Source organism: Mesoplodon mirus, assembly GCF_964341445.2.
Source record: "Mesoplodon mirus genome assembly, chromosome: 1".
In the NCBI taxonomy this organism is placed as follows: Eukaryota; Metazoa; Chordata; class Mammalia; order Artiodactyla; family Ziphiidae; genus Mesoplodon; species Mesoplodon mirus.
Genome location: NC_138976.1, coordinates 64,778,668 through 64,796,475, shown reverse-complemented (window position 1 = coordinate 64,796,475; position 17,808 = coordinate 64,778,668). Strand labels below are relative to the sequence as shown.

General features: G+C 35.4%; 1 protein-coding gene across 1 annotated transcript; it reads left to right on the top strand.

Annotated features, from left to right (window-relative positions):
- Window positions 1–445: 445 nt before the first annotated feature.
- On the top strand, window positions 446–15,315 carry TYRP1 (tyrosinase related protein 1). Its single transcript, XM_082620518.1, has 7 exons — window positions 446–836; window positions 2,245–2,567; window positions 5,281–5,485; window positions 8,348–8,515; window positions 10,861–11,040; window positions 14,040–14,186; window positions 15,055–15,315. Exons 1-7 carry the CDS (start codon window positions 452–454, stop codon window positions 15,258–15,260), a joined length of 1,614 nt encoding a protein of 537 aa, XP_082476644.1. The 5' UTR covers window positions 446–451; the 3' UTR covers window positions 15,261–15,315.
- Window positions 15,316–17,808: the final 2,493 nt, after the last annotated feature.

The following is a 17,808-nucleotide window of genomic DNA, read 5'->3' as shown; positions in this document are numbered from 1 at the left end:
AGGATAAAGGGGACTTTAAATCCTGGAAATTAACTTGCTAGGAATCTGCCCCCAATTCTTCTTTCAACTCCATGGATAAATGTAATTAACGATGGTGACCCGTTAATGAGTGCTTTTGATAAATGACATCCAGGATAAGTATTTTTTATATAAATAGAAATTTAAAATGAAGAAAATTAAATGACTAGGATTTAATTATGTAGGTATTATACATGTCAAAATTTTAAAGGTAAATTACTATTTTGATTAGTTTTTGAAATGTCATTTTACAGATATGAAAAGCATTTTGAAGGTGGGTTGGGAAGGGTCCCATGCCATTTATAACAGTCCAAAAAACTTGCATAATTCCATCTTGCTTTTTCCTTTTCAGCTTGATTTTTATCTATGTGCCTCGGTCTCTACGCAAAGGGCTGAAAACCAGAGGCTGTACTGCATTCTTGCTTCAAACAGAATGAAAGTTCCAGAACTCCTCTCTCTGCGCTATACCTTCTTGGCCCTGCTTTTTTTCCAGCAGGCCTGGGCTCAATTCCCAAGACAGTGTGTCACCATCGAGGCTTTGAGAAATGGCGTGTGTTGCCCAGACCTGTTCCCACTGTCTGGGCCTGGGACTGACCGCTGTGGCTCCTCATCAGGAAGGGGCAGGTGTGAAGTGGTGACAGCTGACTCCCGACCCCACGGCCCCCAGTACCCACACGATGGCAGAGATGACCGAGAGGGCTGGCCCACGCGCTTCTTCAACAGGACATGCCACTGCATTGGCAATTTCTCGGGATACAACTGTGGAACCTGCCGTCCTGGATGGAGAGGAGATGCCTGTGACCAGAGGGTTCTCATAGGTAAGTGGGGTGTGAATGGATGCACAGTTCTGCATGGAACTCAACACACTTAAGAGAATCCTGAACCAGTTGAACTTTCAGAACTCCTAGAAATCATAAAGCTCAAGCCTTACTTTTCACAGCTGAGGAAACTGAGGCTTAGAGAGGCTGAGAAATGTATTTGATTTAAGGAGTTGAAGTTGAAGCTCAAGTCTTCTGACTAATAACATTTCCTTTCAAAAGATTTGTTGAGCAACTCCTTTATACTAGGAACTGTGCTAGGTGTTTATGACTGGACCTTTCAGTAACTTTGCAAGATAGTTATGTTAATTGTGAGGTTCTGAAAGGTCAAGTCCATGTAGCTGGTATGTGTTAAACCTGGAATTCACACTGAGATGTGTCCAGCTCTAATCGATGAGCTTCTTCCACGACCCTTGCTGACCACAAGGATGTTTCCTGCTCTGCTGATCAAGTTCAGCCATTTTACAAGATGAGCCTGGCCCGCAGCCTAAATAACGATAAATGAGAAAGCTTTCAATAGTAACAGCTGGCAATACTGGATTGTTTTCTTTGTGCCAAACATGGGACCAAGAGTTTCAGGGGATGTTTACTGAGCCTTTCTTTTTAATTGAAGTATAGTTGATTTACAATGTTGTGGCTACAGCAAAGTGATTCAGTTATAAATATATATCTATTTTTTCAGATTTTTTCCCTTATGGGTTGTCACAAAATATTGAGTATAGTTCCCTGTGCTACAGAGTACATCTTTGTTTGTTATCTATTTTATATACAGTTGTATGCACATGTTAATCCCAAACTCCTAATTTATCCCTCCCCCACCTTCCCTTTGGTAGCCATAAGTTTGTTCTCTATGTCTGTGGGTGAGTCTTTATTCAGAGCCAGGCTCTGGTCTAAGTGCTTTTTATGTGTGTCCTCTTAATCTTTACAACTTTATAAAGCGGATATCTTTACACACACTTTACAGATGAAAAACTGATGCTTAGAGAAATGTGTGCAGTCATAGAATGAGGCTCTGGTCTTAACCACTGTACTATACCACATACCGTGTTTTTGCAAAATTTATGATATTAAAAAGGTAGAAAATTCCAAGAAATATGCCAATAGTGAGCAGAAATCAATATAACAGGATCATAGAATCATAAAGTCCATGGTAAGATTAAGGAAAGCTCATAGGAATCCTAGAGTAAGTTGGAGAGAGAAGGAGAGGGAAGGGAAGAGAGAGAGAAAAAGCAGGCCTGAAGAAGGGATTTTAGCAAGGGGTATTTTTAAAAGTATAAAATGATGTGAGCACACACGCAAATTATCATTCACGGGTAAATGGGACGTGGTGTGACAAGATGATTGTGTGCACTGTCTACCCATGCCCACACTGCAGATGTTTTCACGTTTGAATTTTGTATCCCTAAAGTCAGGAGAAACCTACTGGACTTAAGTACAGAAGAAAAGAACCGCTTTGTCCGGGCCCTGGATATGGCAAAGCGCACAATTCACCCTCAGTTTGTCATTGCCACCAGGAGATCAGAAGAAATATTGGGGCCAGATGGCAACACACCACAATTTGAGAACATTTCCATTTATAACTACTTTGTTTGGACGCACTACTACTCAGTCAAAAAGACTTTTCTGGGGGCAGGACAGGAAAGCTTTGGTGAAGTGGATTTCTCTCATGAGGGACCAGCGTTTCTCACATGGCACAGGTACCACCTGCTGCAGCTGGAGAGAGACATGCAGGTATGCATGAGGCATGGCCATGTTCATATCCTTTACAGAGGAGGTGACTTGTTTCTAAGTTGTTGATCCACTGTGCTCTGAATGATCAAAACAGGCGATGACAAAGCGATTTCACATTATTAATCTGCCTTCAGCATTCTGTTAGGTTTCTCCCTATGCTAATTACTTCCTTATTAATTAATCTTTACCCTTTGTGAAGTGAAAAGAAAGTCATATCAGTGATGAGGAAGCCAATTGAGATATCTGTAGGTGTGAATTAAAGCACTGGACATATTCTACAGCTCTGTCATTGAAAAAATAACCCTCGTATAGTTTGCAATCAAGGACTCTCACTTGATATGTCTCCCTTTTCAAATGTAAACCAATACCTCCTGGTTTGGATGAGGCAGGTGTGTATAACTTCTCAGTCTTCCAAGTCCCTTTAGCTCACTTTATAAGTTGATGATTCGTTCTGATATGATATGGGGTTTAAATTATGAAAAAAATTACTTTTCATTTATATTGTCATATTTTAATTGAACTCCATTTTTTCCATGCCCCCTACCACTTTGAGGCTTATAGAAGACACCTACTAACAACATCCCATAGGTCAGACATCATTTTAATTTAAAAGGCATTGACTTTTTTGGCATAAAGTGAAGCTCAAAACAAAGTTATCTCCTGCTTATTTTTAATCAGATAAGCTAAAGCCACATTAAAGTATCTGTTAACATAAATACTTTCATATTGTTTATTTTACTAATTGCTCTATATTTTAAGAAAAGTATTGTTATTTTTAAATGAAGTTTTTAAAAAAATTTTTTTGTTATTGACGTACAGCTGATTTACAATGTTGTGTTAATTTCTGCTGTACAGCAAAGTGATTCAGTTATACATATCTATACATTCATTTTTTATATTCTGTTCCATGATGGTTTATCATAGGATATGGAATATAGTTCTCTGTGCTATACAGTAGGACCCTGTTGTTTATCAATTCTGTATATAATAGCTTACATCTGCTAACCCCAACCTAACCCCTAACTCCTTTAAAATTCTTAGATCTCAATTAGGAAATCCACAAACTGAACCTGTTTTCTAGATGAAATAACAGCAATGAATCCCTCCCCACAAATTAAAATCTAAAAATTAATCTAAAAATATCCAAGGGCAGATTCACATATTGATTCGCAGTATGCTTGTGCCCAGCATTATCCAAGAAAATAAATGGTTAGAAGGGAGAGATTTAATGCACTAAAATACAGAACAAAATATTCACATGTAAGTAGTCCATCCATATGCAATTTGAGTGATTAAATGAATTCATCTGATACTCTGAACTTCATAGTTTATAGCTATGATTTCAAGGCATTTTTTAGATTATGAGTAGATAAATCTGTCATTTGTAATCGACTCCAGCTCTTCTTGCTTTCAAGTCATTTTCCCACAGGTACACCAAAATGAAAGGGCAGGTGGAAAGTATCTAAAAGCTTCAATTTTGCCTGCGTAAGCTTCAACCTCTATGACTTACGTTTTTAAAACCCAACAGCACGAGGGATCCAACAAATTACAATCTAAATGTAACGCACAGTTGAAATGCCACGTGAATCTGCTCCAGCTCCCAGATGCCAGTTGCTGAACCACAAACTGACTCTTAATGATCCCTTAGAAGCTGTCACTAATTTTTGTGAACCAGAACACTGGCTTCTAAATAAGGACTCTAAAGCTCTGGAGATCAATAACTGGGGAATACCTTGGAAAGTTTTGACCCTCTAAAATACCCCGAGGACCAGGAAATGCTTCCTAGAAAGGGTTTAAAAGTTTAAAAGTACATATGTACTAAATACTTGTGAGATAAAACAATGGCAATCCCTACATTTATAGCCCACACTCTAAATATAGCTCACTAAAGGCTTAAAGGAATGAGAAATAACAAGTACAATAAATACATGTTTAAAGGAACCCAGTAAAATAAGCATGTGATCTTGAGTCCAGCATTTTTTAAATTGTTGAGATCAGCTCTAAATGGAAACTACGTCTCTGGTCTAAATAACAGTGTGCACAGAGAAATATTCTGCTTCAGTTTAGCATTTCCTGTCTGTATTAGTTTCTGGCAGAAGCCTGAGTCTTCGTAGTTTAGATTCTGAAGCAGGGGTCTCTAAGTAAAACACCTTCAGTGGCCTGGCAGATAAGGCAAGCGTGAAAGAGCCTCCGTAGTCTGTGGCCAAACCAGAATCTAAATGCCTGAAGTCGTTCCGGTTAAATTAAAAAACAGAAACAAAATAAAAAGCACTGCTTCACATAATATATCTCAAGGCTGAATCTGGCGCCAGACCAGGAGTTAGTCATGCTTGAATTAGAGATAGGAAAATGGAAGGAAGTGGAAATGTCAAAGAGCAGAAGTGATTATTGATAATTTTTAGTATAACCAACAGAAATGTAACTACTTGCCTAAAAAAGAAAAGGAAGACACCTCCCCAAAGCATGTGCAGAAACTTCTGTATAACAAGTTGAGTTTCATTCCCTCTAGTGCCCAAGTGACTTCTTGTAGTAAATTGGAGGCTTTGTTAAATAAGGTATTTAAGTCCTCTAGTCCTTCAGACACCACTGACACACTAACTGGTTCCTAAGTGGCTGAAGAGAACTAATAGAAACAGACTGCCAAGGAGTAAACCAAGCAAAGGGAGAATTTTAAACAAAAGCAGAGAATGCTAACAGAGTTTCTGTGATCTAGGAAATGTTGCAGGATCCTTCTTTCTCCCTTCCTTACTGGAATTTTGCCACCGGGAAGAACACCTGTGACATTTGCACCGATGACTTGATGGGATCAAGAAGCAACTTTGATTCCACTCTTATAAGCCCGAACTCCGTCTTTTCTCAATGGCGAGTGGTCTGCGAATCCTTGGAAGATTATGATACCCTGGGAACCCTTTGTAACAGTAAGTTCCAAATGACAACTAGGATTCAGAATCGCCTGTTAGGTAAAGTGATTAAATGTGCTGTCTCAAGGCCCTTCATTCTACTAAGGACTTCAGACTAAAATCCACTTTTATTATGGAGAGTTGATGTACAAATATTCACTAAGTACCTAGGACAGTCAAGGCAATCTGAGGTGCTCCAGTGGAAAAAGAAAGTGCTTATACATTTTTCCACTGCTTTCCTTGAACAACTTGGTCAGTGCATTGCTCACTTTCTTATTTTGGAAATGTCTATTTTGTATTAATTAATCCTCTTAGTAAGCTCAGCACTGCTTAGTAATCATGTGTCTTGTGTTGGAATTTCACAGAAAATGTTTCCCTAGGAAATGTGAAATATGCAGAAAGAGTTGGAAGTGCCCTGGGAGTAAAAAATACATATAATAATAATTATTATTATTGTATAATGATTATTACTATTATTTTATGTTATTATATATTATTTTTACTATTATGTTAATCTGGTCAGAAGGTTAAAAAACCAAAAGGTGACATGGAGGATGCCTTTAATAAAAGAAAGATACTGTACAGAAGATGTCTGCCAACTAGCTCTTTCCAGTTCTCCCGAAGTGAATACAAAAAGAGAATGATTAACCAGTTTTCCTAGCATCCTTTCTCCAGTGGTCTGAATGCCATCTCTGCCACAGGTCACGTTTCTGTCCTATGTGGATCAGTTCCTGTGAAGCTTTCTGTTCTCTTCCTTAGATCCTATTTTTATCGTCTCTTTTGCTGCTAACACAAGGTCTTAATTATCAGTCTTTTTATCCCATCTTATTTTTCTTCTTCAGGCACGTCTGGCTATTTTGAACTTTTGTTCTTCCATATAAAAACTAGAATTATTGGAATTTATTTTTTATTTTATTATTATACTAATAACATTTATTCTGCACATATTCCTTTAGGCACCAAATATTAAATTACTTTGTAAACTTAAATAGAGAATATTTTAAATAGAGCAAAGAAATTAAGTAGATTTTTCACCATTAGAAGATTATTTAGCCATATATAGGAATAAGAGAAGTAAATGTATATAAAATTTTATTCTGTAGAAGCTTAAAAATTAAAATAAAACTTTGTTTGGCATGCTGAATGAGATAAAATTGAGGATCAGTATGTCTCTACATACCAAAACATTCACCTCTCTCTGTGATTTTTTTTTTAAGTTGTTTGCACATGGACAACTTCTGCCATTGCACCTATTAACATCCTATGGATTGGAGTCCTGTGGGATTTCCATGCAGGAATGAATGAAAAGTTCAGAGTGTCTGAAGTAGAAAGCAAATTTGAGAAGTATAGTGAAGAAAGAGCATGTTTTTCATATGATGAATTAAAGGTGATATTTTAGTGGCTGGAAGAATGTTAGATGTCAATAATTAACTCTTTCAGTATACCGAATTTGGTGCATTTATGGAATACTGGAAAGATACTGTCCAGAAAGCATATGAGGACATAAGCATGCAATGCCTAAGGAAGGTTTGATCTAAAGCTGTACAGGTATGGGTGTCCTGTAAAAGATGATCAGTGAAACCACAGGAATGGATAATTTCATCCAAGAAGAAAAGTAGAGAGAGGCAAGAATTACCGTGAGGATTAAATCAGGTATCTTATTAAAGTATTTGATACTGTATCAGACACATTAATATGTGTTCAATAAAATGTTATTTTCCTTTTTTCTTTCACTGGCCTAATAAATAAAGCAGTTCTTGTCTAGCTTCCTATCCTTCCCACCATCCACTACACCCTTACATTGCCACATACGCTAGGCAAGCTGTTCACCTAACAGGCCTCCTTGTACAATCAACCTGATCTTTTCATAAATCAACATACACCAAACAACTATTTAGCTTTAATTATATGCCAGTGCTGGATCAAGACTGGAGGACACACTGGCGATTAAGAAAAGAGTCTGTGCTCTGATGGGGCTTATATTATGCACAGAAGAAGGCTTATCATCTTTTATTATTACCTCTGCTTAAAATGTTTGACTTGTAAAATCTGTCTTATTTCACCTCTGGTAATTTTCCTCGGTCCTTCAGGGCTCTTTGCAAATCTCTCTACCTAATGAAGGCTTCCTGAAGCCACCCAACTGGGAAGAATTGATTCTCTCATTTACGCTCTCCCCTCTTCCCACCCTCGCCTTCCCTCCCTTCCCTATTTCTCTTTCTCTCCCTCCCTGTCTCCCCAAAGGCATCTCTGTATCTCTAGGGGTACATATTATCCCTAGCATAGCAGCTCTTTGTTTACCTGTTTATCTTACTGACCTTAAAATGTTTCAATTATTTTTCACATTAATTGCTGAAAAATATGTGTTGATTGCAATACAGACCGCTTCCCAAAGAGATTTAAGGTTGTTTTAACTTTATTTCTCTGAAGGCTTGAAAGAGCATTCAAGTACAAAATTTCATGTGTATGAAATATGGATTTCAGTGTAGAGTTTTGGTTTATGAGATTAAGTTGGCAGGATTTAATTTTCCATGGAATTTTCATTTTAATGTGTTCTCTTGAAAAAAGCATATGTTGATTTAACAAATACAAGGACCTCTATCTGTTATTGTGATCATCTTTTTCTTCAGGTGATTTTGTGTATCACATATTTTCCCTATTACTAGAAGCAGGGGTCTCTAAGTAAAACACCTTCTCCCTAGAAGTTGGACATGATAACTTATTTTCTCACTTTAATGCCATTAAATATGCACTTTAAAAATTTTCTCTTCTACCAAGGAAACCCTGTTTTTCAGTGTTCATGCTATGTATACAAATTTGAAAAACAAAGCTAAGATCTCAAAATGTTCTATACATGTTCACCGTTTCCCATCTTTTCCCCAGGCACTGAGGGTAGGCCAATTCGGAGAAATCCAGCTGGAAATGTGGCTAGACCAATGGTGCAACGTCTTCCTGAACCACAGGATGTCACTCAGTGCTTGGAAGTTGGTTTATTTGACACACCTCCTTTTTATTCCACTTCTACAAACAGTTTCCGAAACACAGTGGAAGGCAAGTAAACAAAATCGGTGCTCTGAATTGACCTAGTTGTCACAGGGAAAACTATTCAAATTCAAATCTCTTTGAAAAAAACGTTTGAATGCCATATGGATCCTGTAAGTTTATGTGAATAGGGCTGCCTATTATGATATAATCACAATTCTCTGCTCAAAAAAAATAACTTTCTTTTTTTTTTTTTTTCTTTTTGCGGTATGCGGGCCTCTCACTGTTGTGGCCTCTCCCGTTGAGGAGCACAGGCTCCGGATGCGCAGGCCCAGCGGCCATGGCTCACGGGCCCAGCCGCTCCGCGGCATATGGGATCCTCCCAGACCGGGGCACGAACCCGTATCCCCTGCATCGGCAGGCGGACTCTCAACCACTGCGCCACCAGGGAGGCCCAAAAATAACTTTCTTAAAGAAAAGTGTGAGACCCTGAAACTTTTTATCATAGGAGAAGCCCTTGGAAATGATTCTGTTAAAATACCTAAAAGGTATTAAACTCAAATTTCTGTTAGGCAGCTGGCCAATATGTGTATAACTATATCAAATTCTAGTATAGGCAAATAATATTCAAGACTTGGAGGGATTAATTTTTTTTCTTAAAAAATACAATAAAAAATCCTGAACATAAGTTGCCATCTACTAAAGCCTGGTTTGGACACATGTTTTATTTAGGTATCATCCTGCAACTTTTTTTAAGATCTATAAAAATTCGAACTTGCATCTAGAGATATTTAATTTGGTTTTCCTTGCTTAATTCAAAGTATTTTAAAGCTGAGAAACTGAGGTCCAAAGAAGTGAAATTAATTTCCAAAGATATCCAGCTAGTTAGTAACAGAGCACAGATTCAAATCCAAATGTTCTAAGTCCTCTAAAATAAATTATATTTCATTTATAATTATTTTATAAAATAATTTACTTTATAAAATAAATTGATACCTCTAAATTATTCATGATACATATTTAAAGTTTTAAAAGAATAGAATAACATTTAACTTTATTATAAACTTGTTATTGTCAAATTTTACCTTAAATACAGCATTGCACATGTTAGACCACCCTCCCCCCAACCAAAAAAAGGGAATAGATCTCTCTTTCCCATGATCTGAGATACCTGATGTATAGATCTGATAATTATTTTCAATTATCTCCCCTTTTATCATCAAAATTATATGCCATTCTTTCCTATCTTTATGTTAATTTTCATAACTACATATGATATACTGACTTGGAGATGACTCAATAAATAATAACCATATTTTGACTAAGCTGGTACTTATAAACTAAGACTATAAGTAGTGATTTCATAAAGAATTTGCAGATTGTGTCTTATTGATGCCCAATCAAAAGACAACTTGTACTGATTTCCTGACAGAATGCATGAAAAGATTAGTGCTTAACCACCTGCTGTGTACATTATGGACAATCTTTAAATGTTTTATGAGTCAAAAAATAATGGAATAAACATATAAAAAAATGAGTAAATGAATAACTATAATTAAACTACACACACTTGTAACTCCATCCCACATCAGAGACCGTCTATTTTTGTTTGTGATCTATCCTTGTCTTCTCTCTAATATGTATTCATGAACAATATATATATGGGAGTATATATGGGAAATATGTTATATATAATATGGGAAATGTATATATTATATATAATATATAATATGTGGATTATATATAAAATGGGAATATATATATGATCCACATGTGAAATATATATAATATGGAAATGTATTTGGAGAAGATACATATATATAGAATACAGATCATTCTCAAAAGTTCTATAAATGTTTTAACAGCAGTCTTTTCAGATATTTAAAACTAGCACAGAGATGGTAAGAAAGCTTTGAGAAATTGTAACCTCTCCACAAAAATAATTTTCTAAAAATAAACATGCTGACAGTCATTCAAAAGGAATAAGGTAGGAGACTAAAGTAACATCTGGCAATTTAAGTTCCAGGACAACCAGAGTGGTGTTCTCCCAACTGTATCAGCAGTTTTTGTAGAAGCTAGAGCTTTCCACTATCTTTATTTCCATGTAGACCAATGTTAGCCTTGTCAAAATAGAGTGTTCTATATATTTTGACTGGTATCCTTTGCAGGTCATTATTTTTAACCCAGAGGCTACATTTAGAATGTCATGCCACTAGCTTCAAACTAACCTAGCTCTCGGTACAGCAAACACGTCACCAAACATAGGTACAGAGAAGCAGTGCTATTACACTAAGGTAAAAATTGGCCTGACAAGCTTAGGAAAAATTGTTTCCCAATATAATCACTGCTTTGGACTTGAAAAGTTAGATATGTGTAATGGTTTTTACTGTTCTCATCCTTCTTTTTATATCTAGGTTACAGTGATCCCACAGGAAGGTATGACCCTACTGTGCGAAGCCTTCACAATTTGGCTCATCTATTCCTGAATGGAACCGGGGGGCAAACTCATTTATCTCCCAATGATCCTATTTTTGTCCTCCTACATACTTTCACTGATGCAGTCTTTGATGAATGGCTGAGGAGATATAATGCTGGTAAAACTCTTTCATGTGCTTTTTGCAGGCTCAGCAAAGGAGATTGTTCAGATGGCACAGTTACCACTTTAGGCTAAGCATTTGGCACACTTAAACTACACTTAACAATAGGATAAAATAGCTCTAATATCTAGCTATTTCCAACTATTCTAAACCACTTTGAAAAGGCAGATGAGAAGTCTCTCAGAATAGTAATTGTAAGATGATACTTATTAACATTCACTAGGACTAAAAAGGTAATCCCTTCTCCTTTTTACCATGTAAAGATGACTACCATGTTTCCCCCATTTTTCTTTCTCATATCTTCCAATGAACATCCTCATTGTTTTTTAATATGAATGCAAAAACCTTATAGAGCTCTTCTTTGATACCCCAAAAGACAGAAAAATTATAGTCATAATCCACAGTTCTGATTTTTATTACTTTACGGCCTCTCACAAATGGAAATTTTACTCAATTTGAAAAGTTAATGTTAGTTTTTATATCACACTGTAGAAAATCTCTTTTAAGTTCACTGTAATGCATTCTTTAAAATATTATTTAAAGGCTACTTTCTCTTCACTCAGCTGAGAGGGTTGTATTACTATTCAAACAATGAATGTGCTTTTACTGGTTAAAACATCGTAAATTTTCACATTTTAAAAGTGTTCTAAGTTTTGTCTTATGTGCCTTTACTTTGTCATGCACATAAACATAATATTGGAGATTAACTATCTACTGATTCATTTATTCATTCAGCCATCTCTTACTTCCGTGCTGTGTGTGTGTGTGTATGTGTGTGTGTGTGTGTGAGAGAGAGAGAGAGAGAATACAATAGAAACCTCTAATCTAACCTGATTTGGACCATTAATTGATGAGTTGGTCAAAATAGTTGGTTTCATCTGAAAACAATTTAAGAAATAAATAGCTTAAATATAAATATTTATTCACTTATCAATCTTCTATGAATTCACTGATTGGAGTTCCATCTGATTTTTCATGTGTATTTATATACATACATACAACCATAATGAATTATCTATAATTTACAGTGTCTGTTTCTTTAAAGTGAAACAAGAAATTAACAACCCTTGTGATGCAATCTGAGTACAGTATTATTCTAAATTTTCATAATGTTCCCCAACCCTTAAAAATCATAGTTGCTCATTCCTAATTCTATAGCAACGTTGCAGCCACTCATTCTTAATAAATCTTTCCAAAGCATTCCATTTATTTATTATAAAAACATCCCCCTCTTTTTACGATCATAATTATCGATTTACGTGTGTTTTGTTATATTACTTTTATTTCAATAACAAATAACTAGAATTAATAGGTTTAGAAATGAACATAACAAACTTTTGTTAAACATACACGTCTGGAAACTAGACAGCAATGTATAAATTGACAATAAGCATATGTAAATAAATATAGAGTATGTTAGATGGGGGAAAGTCTTTGTAGACAAGTAAAATCAGGAAAGGGGATAGGGAGCACTGCGTAAATATATGGAGAAAGATGCTCCCAAGACAAAGGAACAAAGGAGCCACTGTGGCTGGAGCAGAGTGGGGAGTGGGGAGAAAACGGAGGGAGATGACAAGGTCAGAGGGAAAACAGGGGCAGATCCTGAAAGACACTGGGTTTAACTCTAAGAGAGAAGGGGAGCCATTGAAGGGTCTGACACAGGGAAACAACACTGCAATCCAATTGCTATTGTTATTTTTATTCCTCTTCTTCTTTTCCTCCACTTATTTTAATGGACATAACTTTTTTATGCAGCTGTAACTGAACTGGGTTGAGGCCAATTCAGTAAAGATGAAGTGGGAAGTTTAAAAAATGATCTAAGTTATTAGCTTTAACATCTAACTTTAACAAATAATTAATATGAGTGCCTTCAGGCCAGGAACCTTGTCTTTTGTTTAATGCTATACCCCATGTGCCTAGATCAGTGCCTGGCATTAGCAGGAGCTCAATAGATTTCAATGGATAAATATTTAATTAGCATTAATTCATAGTACATTTTAAATCACTAGATTTTAAAGTAACTAAATTTAAAGTTACAAAAATATAAATACTACCTGCCATTTCTATGATCAATTTTTCTTCAGAGTAGATGCTAAAATACACTCCTGTGCTTCACAGGATCACAGTGACTGTCCAGGTAATATACTTCTTGCGAACAGAAAACCTAATATTTCACTAGCCTTCTCACATATTCCAGCTCTTTTAAATGTATTCCCACTAATGTCCTACCCAAACCCACTTCCAACTCTGGTTTTGTGACATTCCATTTGGCATTTAATTGTACCAATATAAATATAAACAACAACAACAAAAAGGAATGATCTTTTGCCACAAAAAGTATATCACTCCTTTTATCTCTGATAACAGAAACTTACTAATAATATAAATGCCTATGATTTTTATTTAAGTAGAAAGATGAAAGGTGGCAGGAAGCAAATAGGATTCTAGGACCTTGATTCAAAGTGTTAAGTGCTTTTTGCTAACAGAATAAAACCCAGGGAATAAGTTAATATTTATTTCTCTAATTAAACAGAAAAATGAAAAATACTAAACAGAAATAGTCATAGTCAAGGACAAACCTCCATTAGCTACAGTGTCTCTCAAATTTAAATCATAGATGATACTACAGCAAATTACAGGTCCAATCTTTTCTTTAGCTTTGAAAAGTAAGTTTAATGAACTTTATTCAAATTAGTTTCTGTAATATAAAACAACTAATGATCATCATAGATAAGAAAAGACTAAAACTTCCTTACTTTTAAACTCTCTTTTTCTATTGGATGACGTTAGTGCTGTACTCAAAGCATCTGAGCTCCGTTTTACGCAATTCCCTGTTCTGCTGTAGTGAAACATTTTTATGTCTTTACTCAGTGTAAAATATGAAAGAATTTTTAATGTTACCCTTGAATACTTTGGGTCACCTTCAGAACATAATAATAATGTATTAATATTAGCTTGAGTTTGTCTATTAACAAGGTGTCTTTGACATATTTTAGATATATCCACATTTCCATTGGAAAATGCCCCTATTGGACATAACAGACAATACAATATGGTACCATTTTGGCCTCCAATTACCAACATAGAAATGTTTGTTACTGCTCCAGACAACCTGGGATACACTTATGAAGTTCAATGGCCAAGTGAGTACTGAAAATGTATTTTTACTGTGGAAATTTCCTACAGCAAATTTGTCACCCTTAAAGTAATCACATTTTTCTGAGATAAAGTAATCCACAGTTTTCCACTTGGATTTAGAAGCTTTCGTTAGAATTTTTATTTGTGGATAAAGAGACTGAATTTAACATTTGTTGAGAGCCCACTCTGACCTGGTATTGAGCTGATTACATACCACACTATTTCATTTAATCCTTACAACCCTCTGAGGCAGGTATCAAAATCCTCATTTTACAAATAAGGAAGACGAGGTTTAGAGAGAGTAATTGTCAAAGATCACCTTTCTAGTGAGCATAGAGAATGAGTCTTGAGCTTAGTCCTGTGTAATATGCCCTTATTTTTCTACTACATAATGTTGCTTCCGTTTATTTAGCAAAAAAAAAAAAAAAAAAAAAAAAAAAAGAGATGGAGTGAGATATTCTGAGCTGTTTTTTCTGAGGTTTTGAAATTCAAAACTTTCTGATTTAATTTTAAATCCCTTTCTTAACAAAGGCAGTGGGGTACAGTGGAAGAGCCCAGGATTTGGATCCTGAAAGACCTGGGCTCCAAAACCAACTCTACTGCATACTAATCAAATGACCTTGGGCAAGTGACTCAAACTCTGAGCCATCATTTCCTTTAGAATGGATAGAATAACTATCCCAGTAGGGCTCACTATGAGACATTGGGAAGTGCTTTGAAGATGCCAGGTGCTATAACAGGCGATGTAGCCAATAAAAATAAATATGAGGACTCTGTAAAGTGCCTGGAACAGTGCCTCTATTAGGGTATCCAATTTTGGGTGGCAACTATTTTACTATTTTTTTTTTTGCTCTCATTTTCTTTTTCAAATAGGTCGGACTTTTAGTATTTCTGAGATTGTTACCATAGCGGTAGTTTCTGCTTTATTACTGGTTGCAGTCATTTTTGTGGGTGCTTCTCATCTGCTTCGTACCAGAAGAAACATGGAAGAAGCAAATCAGCCTCTGCTTACTGATCAGTATCAACACTATGTTGAAGAATATGAAAAACTCCAGAATCCTAATCAGTCTGTGGTCTAATTACAAGTGGTATATTCTCTTATGCATTAGTATCATAAAACCATATGGTTGAAAAATAATAGGTTGAGTTAGTAACTGTATTTTCTTTCATTCTGTTACTTCCATCCTTGTGCATGCACATGCTGGAATTAAAAGCACCAGATACTATTTTCCAGAACTGCGGAAAGTCACAATATTTTCAATGTTTTCTATTTTTCAGTTCTATTTATAATGGTAGGTTGCACCCATTCTATGGTATTTAAGCAGATAGTATGAAGATTTGGTGCATGTTTTGAAGGTCAACTATATGACAATATAAATAAGTTGTTGTACTTTGTTCATATTGTAAAGAAAAATCATGATTGATAGTAAACCCCTGATTAAAATACATGAGTAGGACGCAAATGGACTTATTTACGAAGCAGAAACAGACTCACAGACATAGAAAACAAACTTTCAGTTACCATCTGGGAAAGGGGGTGGGGGAGGGATAAAAAAGGAGTTGTGATTAGCAGATACAAACTACTATATATAAAATAGATAAACAACAAGGTCCTACTGTATAGCACAGGGAACTATATTCAATATCCTATAATAAACCATAATGGAAAAGAATATGTATATACATGTATAACTGAACCACTTTGCTGTACACCAGAAACTAACACAACATTGTAAATCAACTACACTTCAATAAAAAATTTAAAAAAAAAGAGTAGGCATTTCTACAATGTCAAGATGTAAATACATATCCATTCATTGACACTGGCCAACAGATATAAAGTAAGCTACATTTGTAGTTTAAATTAATTATGTGACATTATAAATGGGATCCCAATTAACTTTTTCAAACTGATCTTCCCCTTTGAGCATCAGCCTATATTATTTAGTTTAAGGTTCAAGGGCACAACAAAATCACAATCTTTGTCACGCTTTGGAGACGTAAAAGCTTTACTTTGTTTAAAAGACTGTTAATAGTGCCTATGCTTGCAACGGTGTTTTCCTACCTCTCAATTCACTGAAAAAAGAACTACCCATCCATGCATTTCACCTCCCACTTCCTCTTCTAGTTTCTTAGAGGTCCACAAGGAAGGCATAAATGTAGAGAATATGTGTCATAGTGCTCTACAAATAGCATCAGTTCATGGTGTTTAATTCAAATACCATTTTCTTGTCATTTATCAGCCTTTTATATATTTTCAAAATAAAATATTATTTCATCAGTCCCCCTTTTCTGTACAATTCTGCGAGAATGTCATTCTTTAATTTCTTCCTATCTTTTAACAAAATATTTTTTCTCTTTTTGATCTTGTATTACAGAAACAATATTCCCAATGAAGAACTCTTATAGGCTGGTTATATGAATAAACATTTTAATGAAAATTGGTTAAAAAGAAATAATATCAGTAATAATTATACACTATAGAAAATGGGTAGTCTCATATTCCCAACTCAATAAACAGAAACAAGATTAAAGTTATATACACCTGATTGGTTACTGGGTTTCCTGCTATTAAGCAATCTTCAGGCTATGTACACAAGATAAACAGACAAAATGTGTTAGTGAAAGAGAATGTATATAACAATAATATTGTTTTAACTTTCAAAGAGCGTTAGTCAGTTGGTTCTCTCGAATACATTTTGATTTATTAAAATCTTATGTACTCAAAGCTTTTCAGATAAATTATTGTAGAATGTAAGGTTTATTTTTATATAAACATCAATGAAACTGAGTTCCTCACTTCATATTTTTGGAGATTTACTGAGTACTCATTTCATAAACATGTATCAAGCACACACTATGGATTTGGGGAAGGGAAAGTCAGGAACATAAAATTAAGGTGACATTTGACTTGGGCCTTAAGGAATACCAATGAATTTACCAAATATAAGAGTAGAGAATGAGATTCCATGCAGAAGTGACAGCATGAGCAAAGTCACAGAAGTTTGAAAGAGCACGGAACATTCAAAAATATAAAGCAGGTCAGTGTGGTTAGAGCACAGTTTTCATGGAGGGGAGAAGAAATATAAATTGGGAATAAAATCAGCGTCCTATGTGCAATCCTCAGAAATTTGGAATCCATTCTATGTGAATTCCAAATTTGGAATGAGAGAACAGGGGACAGTCACGAAGTATGTCTGAGAAAGATAACGGTGGAGGTAATATTTTTAAATAATGATGATTAAGAATGATTTGGAATGGTCAGAGTACAAGCTAAGAGACTAGTTAATATCAAATAGTTCATGGGAGAGAGGAGGAGAGCCTGTCCCAAAACATGAGCATTAATTCTAAGAAATCCTAACTCTAATAGAGAGCTACACCCATTATCTTATAAATATAGCTTTGATAATTTCTCCCGAAATGTGCTGCTTTATTTTTCTTTTACTCAAGGACTTCTATTTATTTTACAGCTCTGTAAGATCTTAAGACTTATCTTGATCAGGTAACCATTACTCCCCCTATAATATGCTACATTATTCATTGTAAATAATACTCTTCTGCAATCTTGGAGATTTTTCACTGTTCTCAGTCCTCCAGCCCTCTTATAAAAACACAGTAAATGAAATT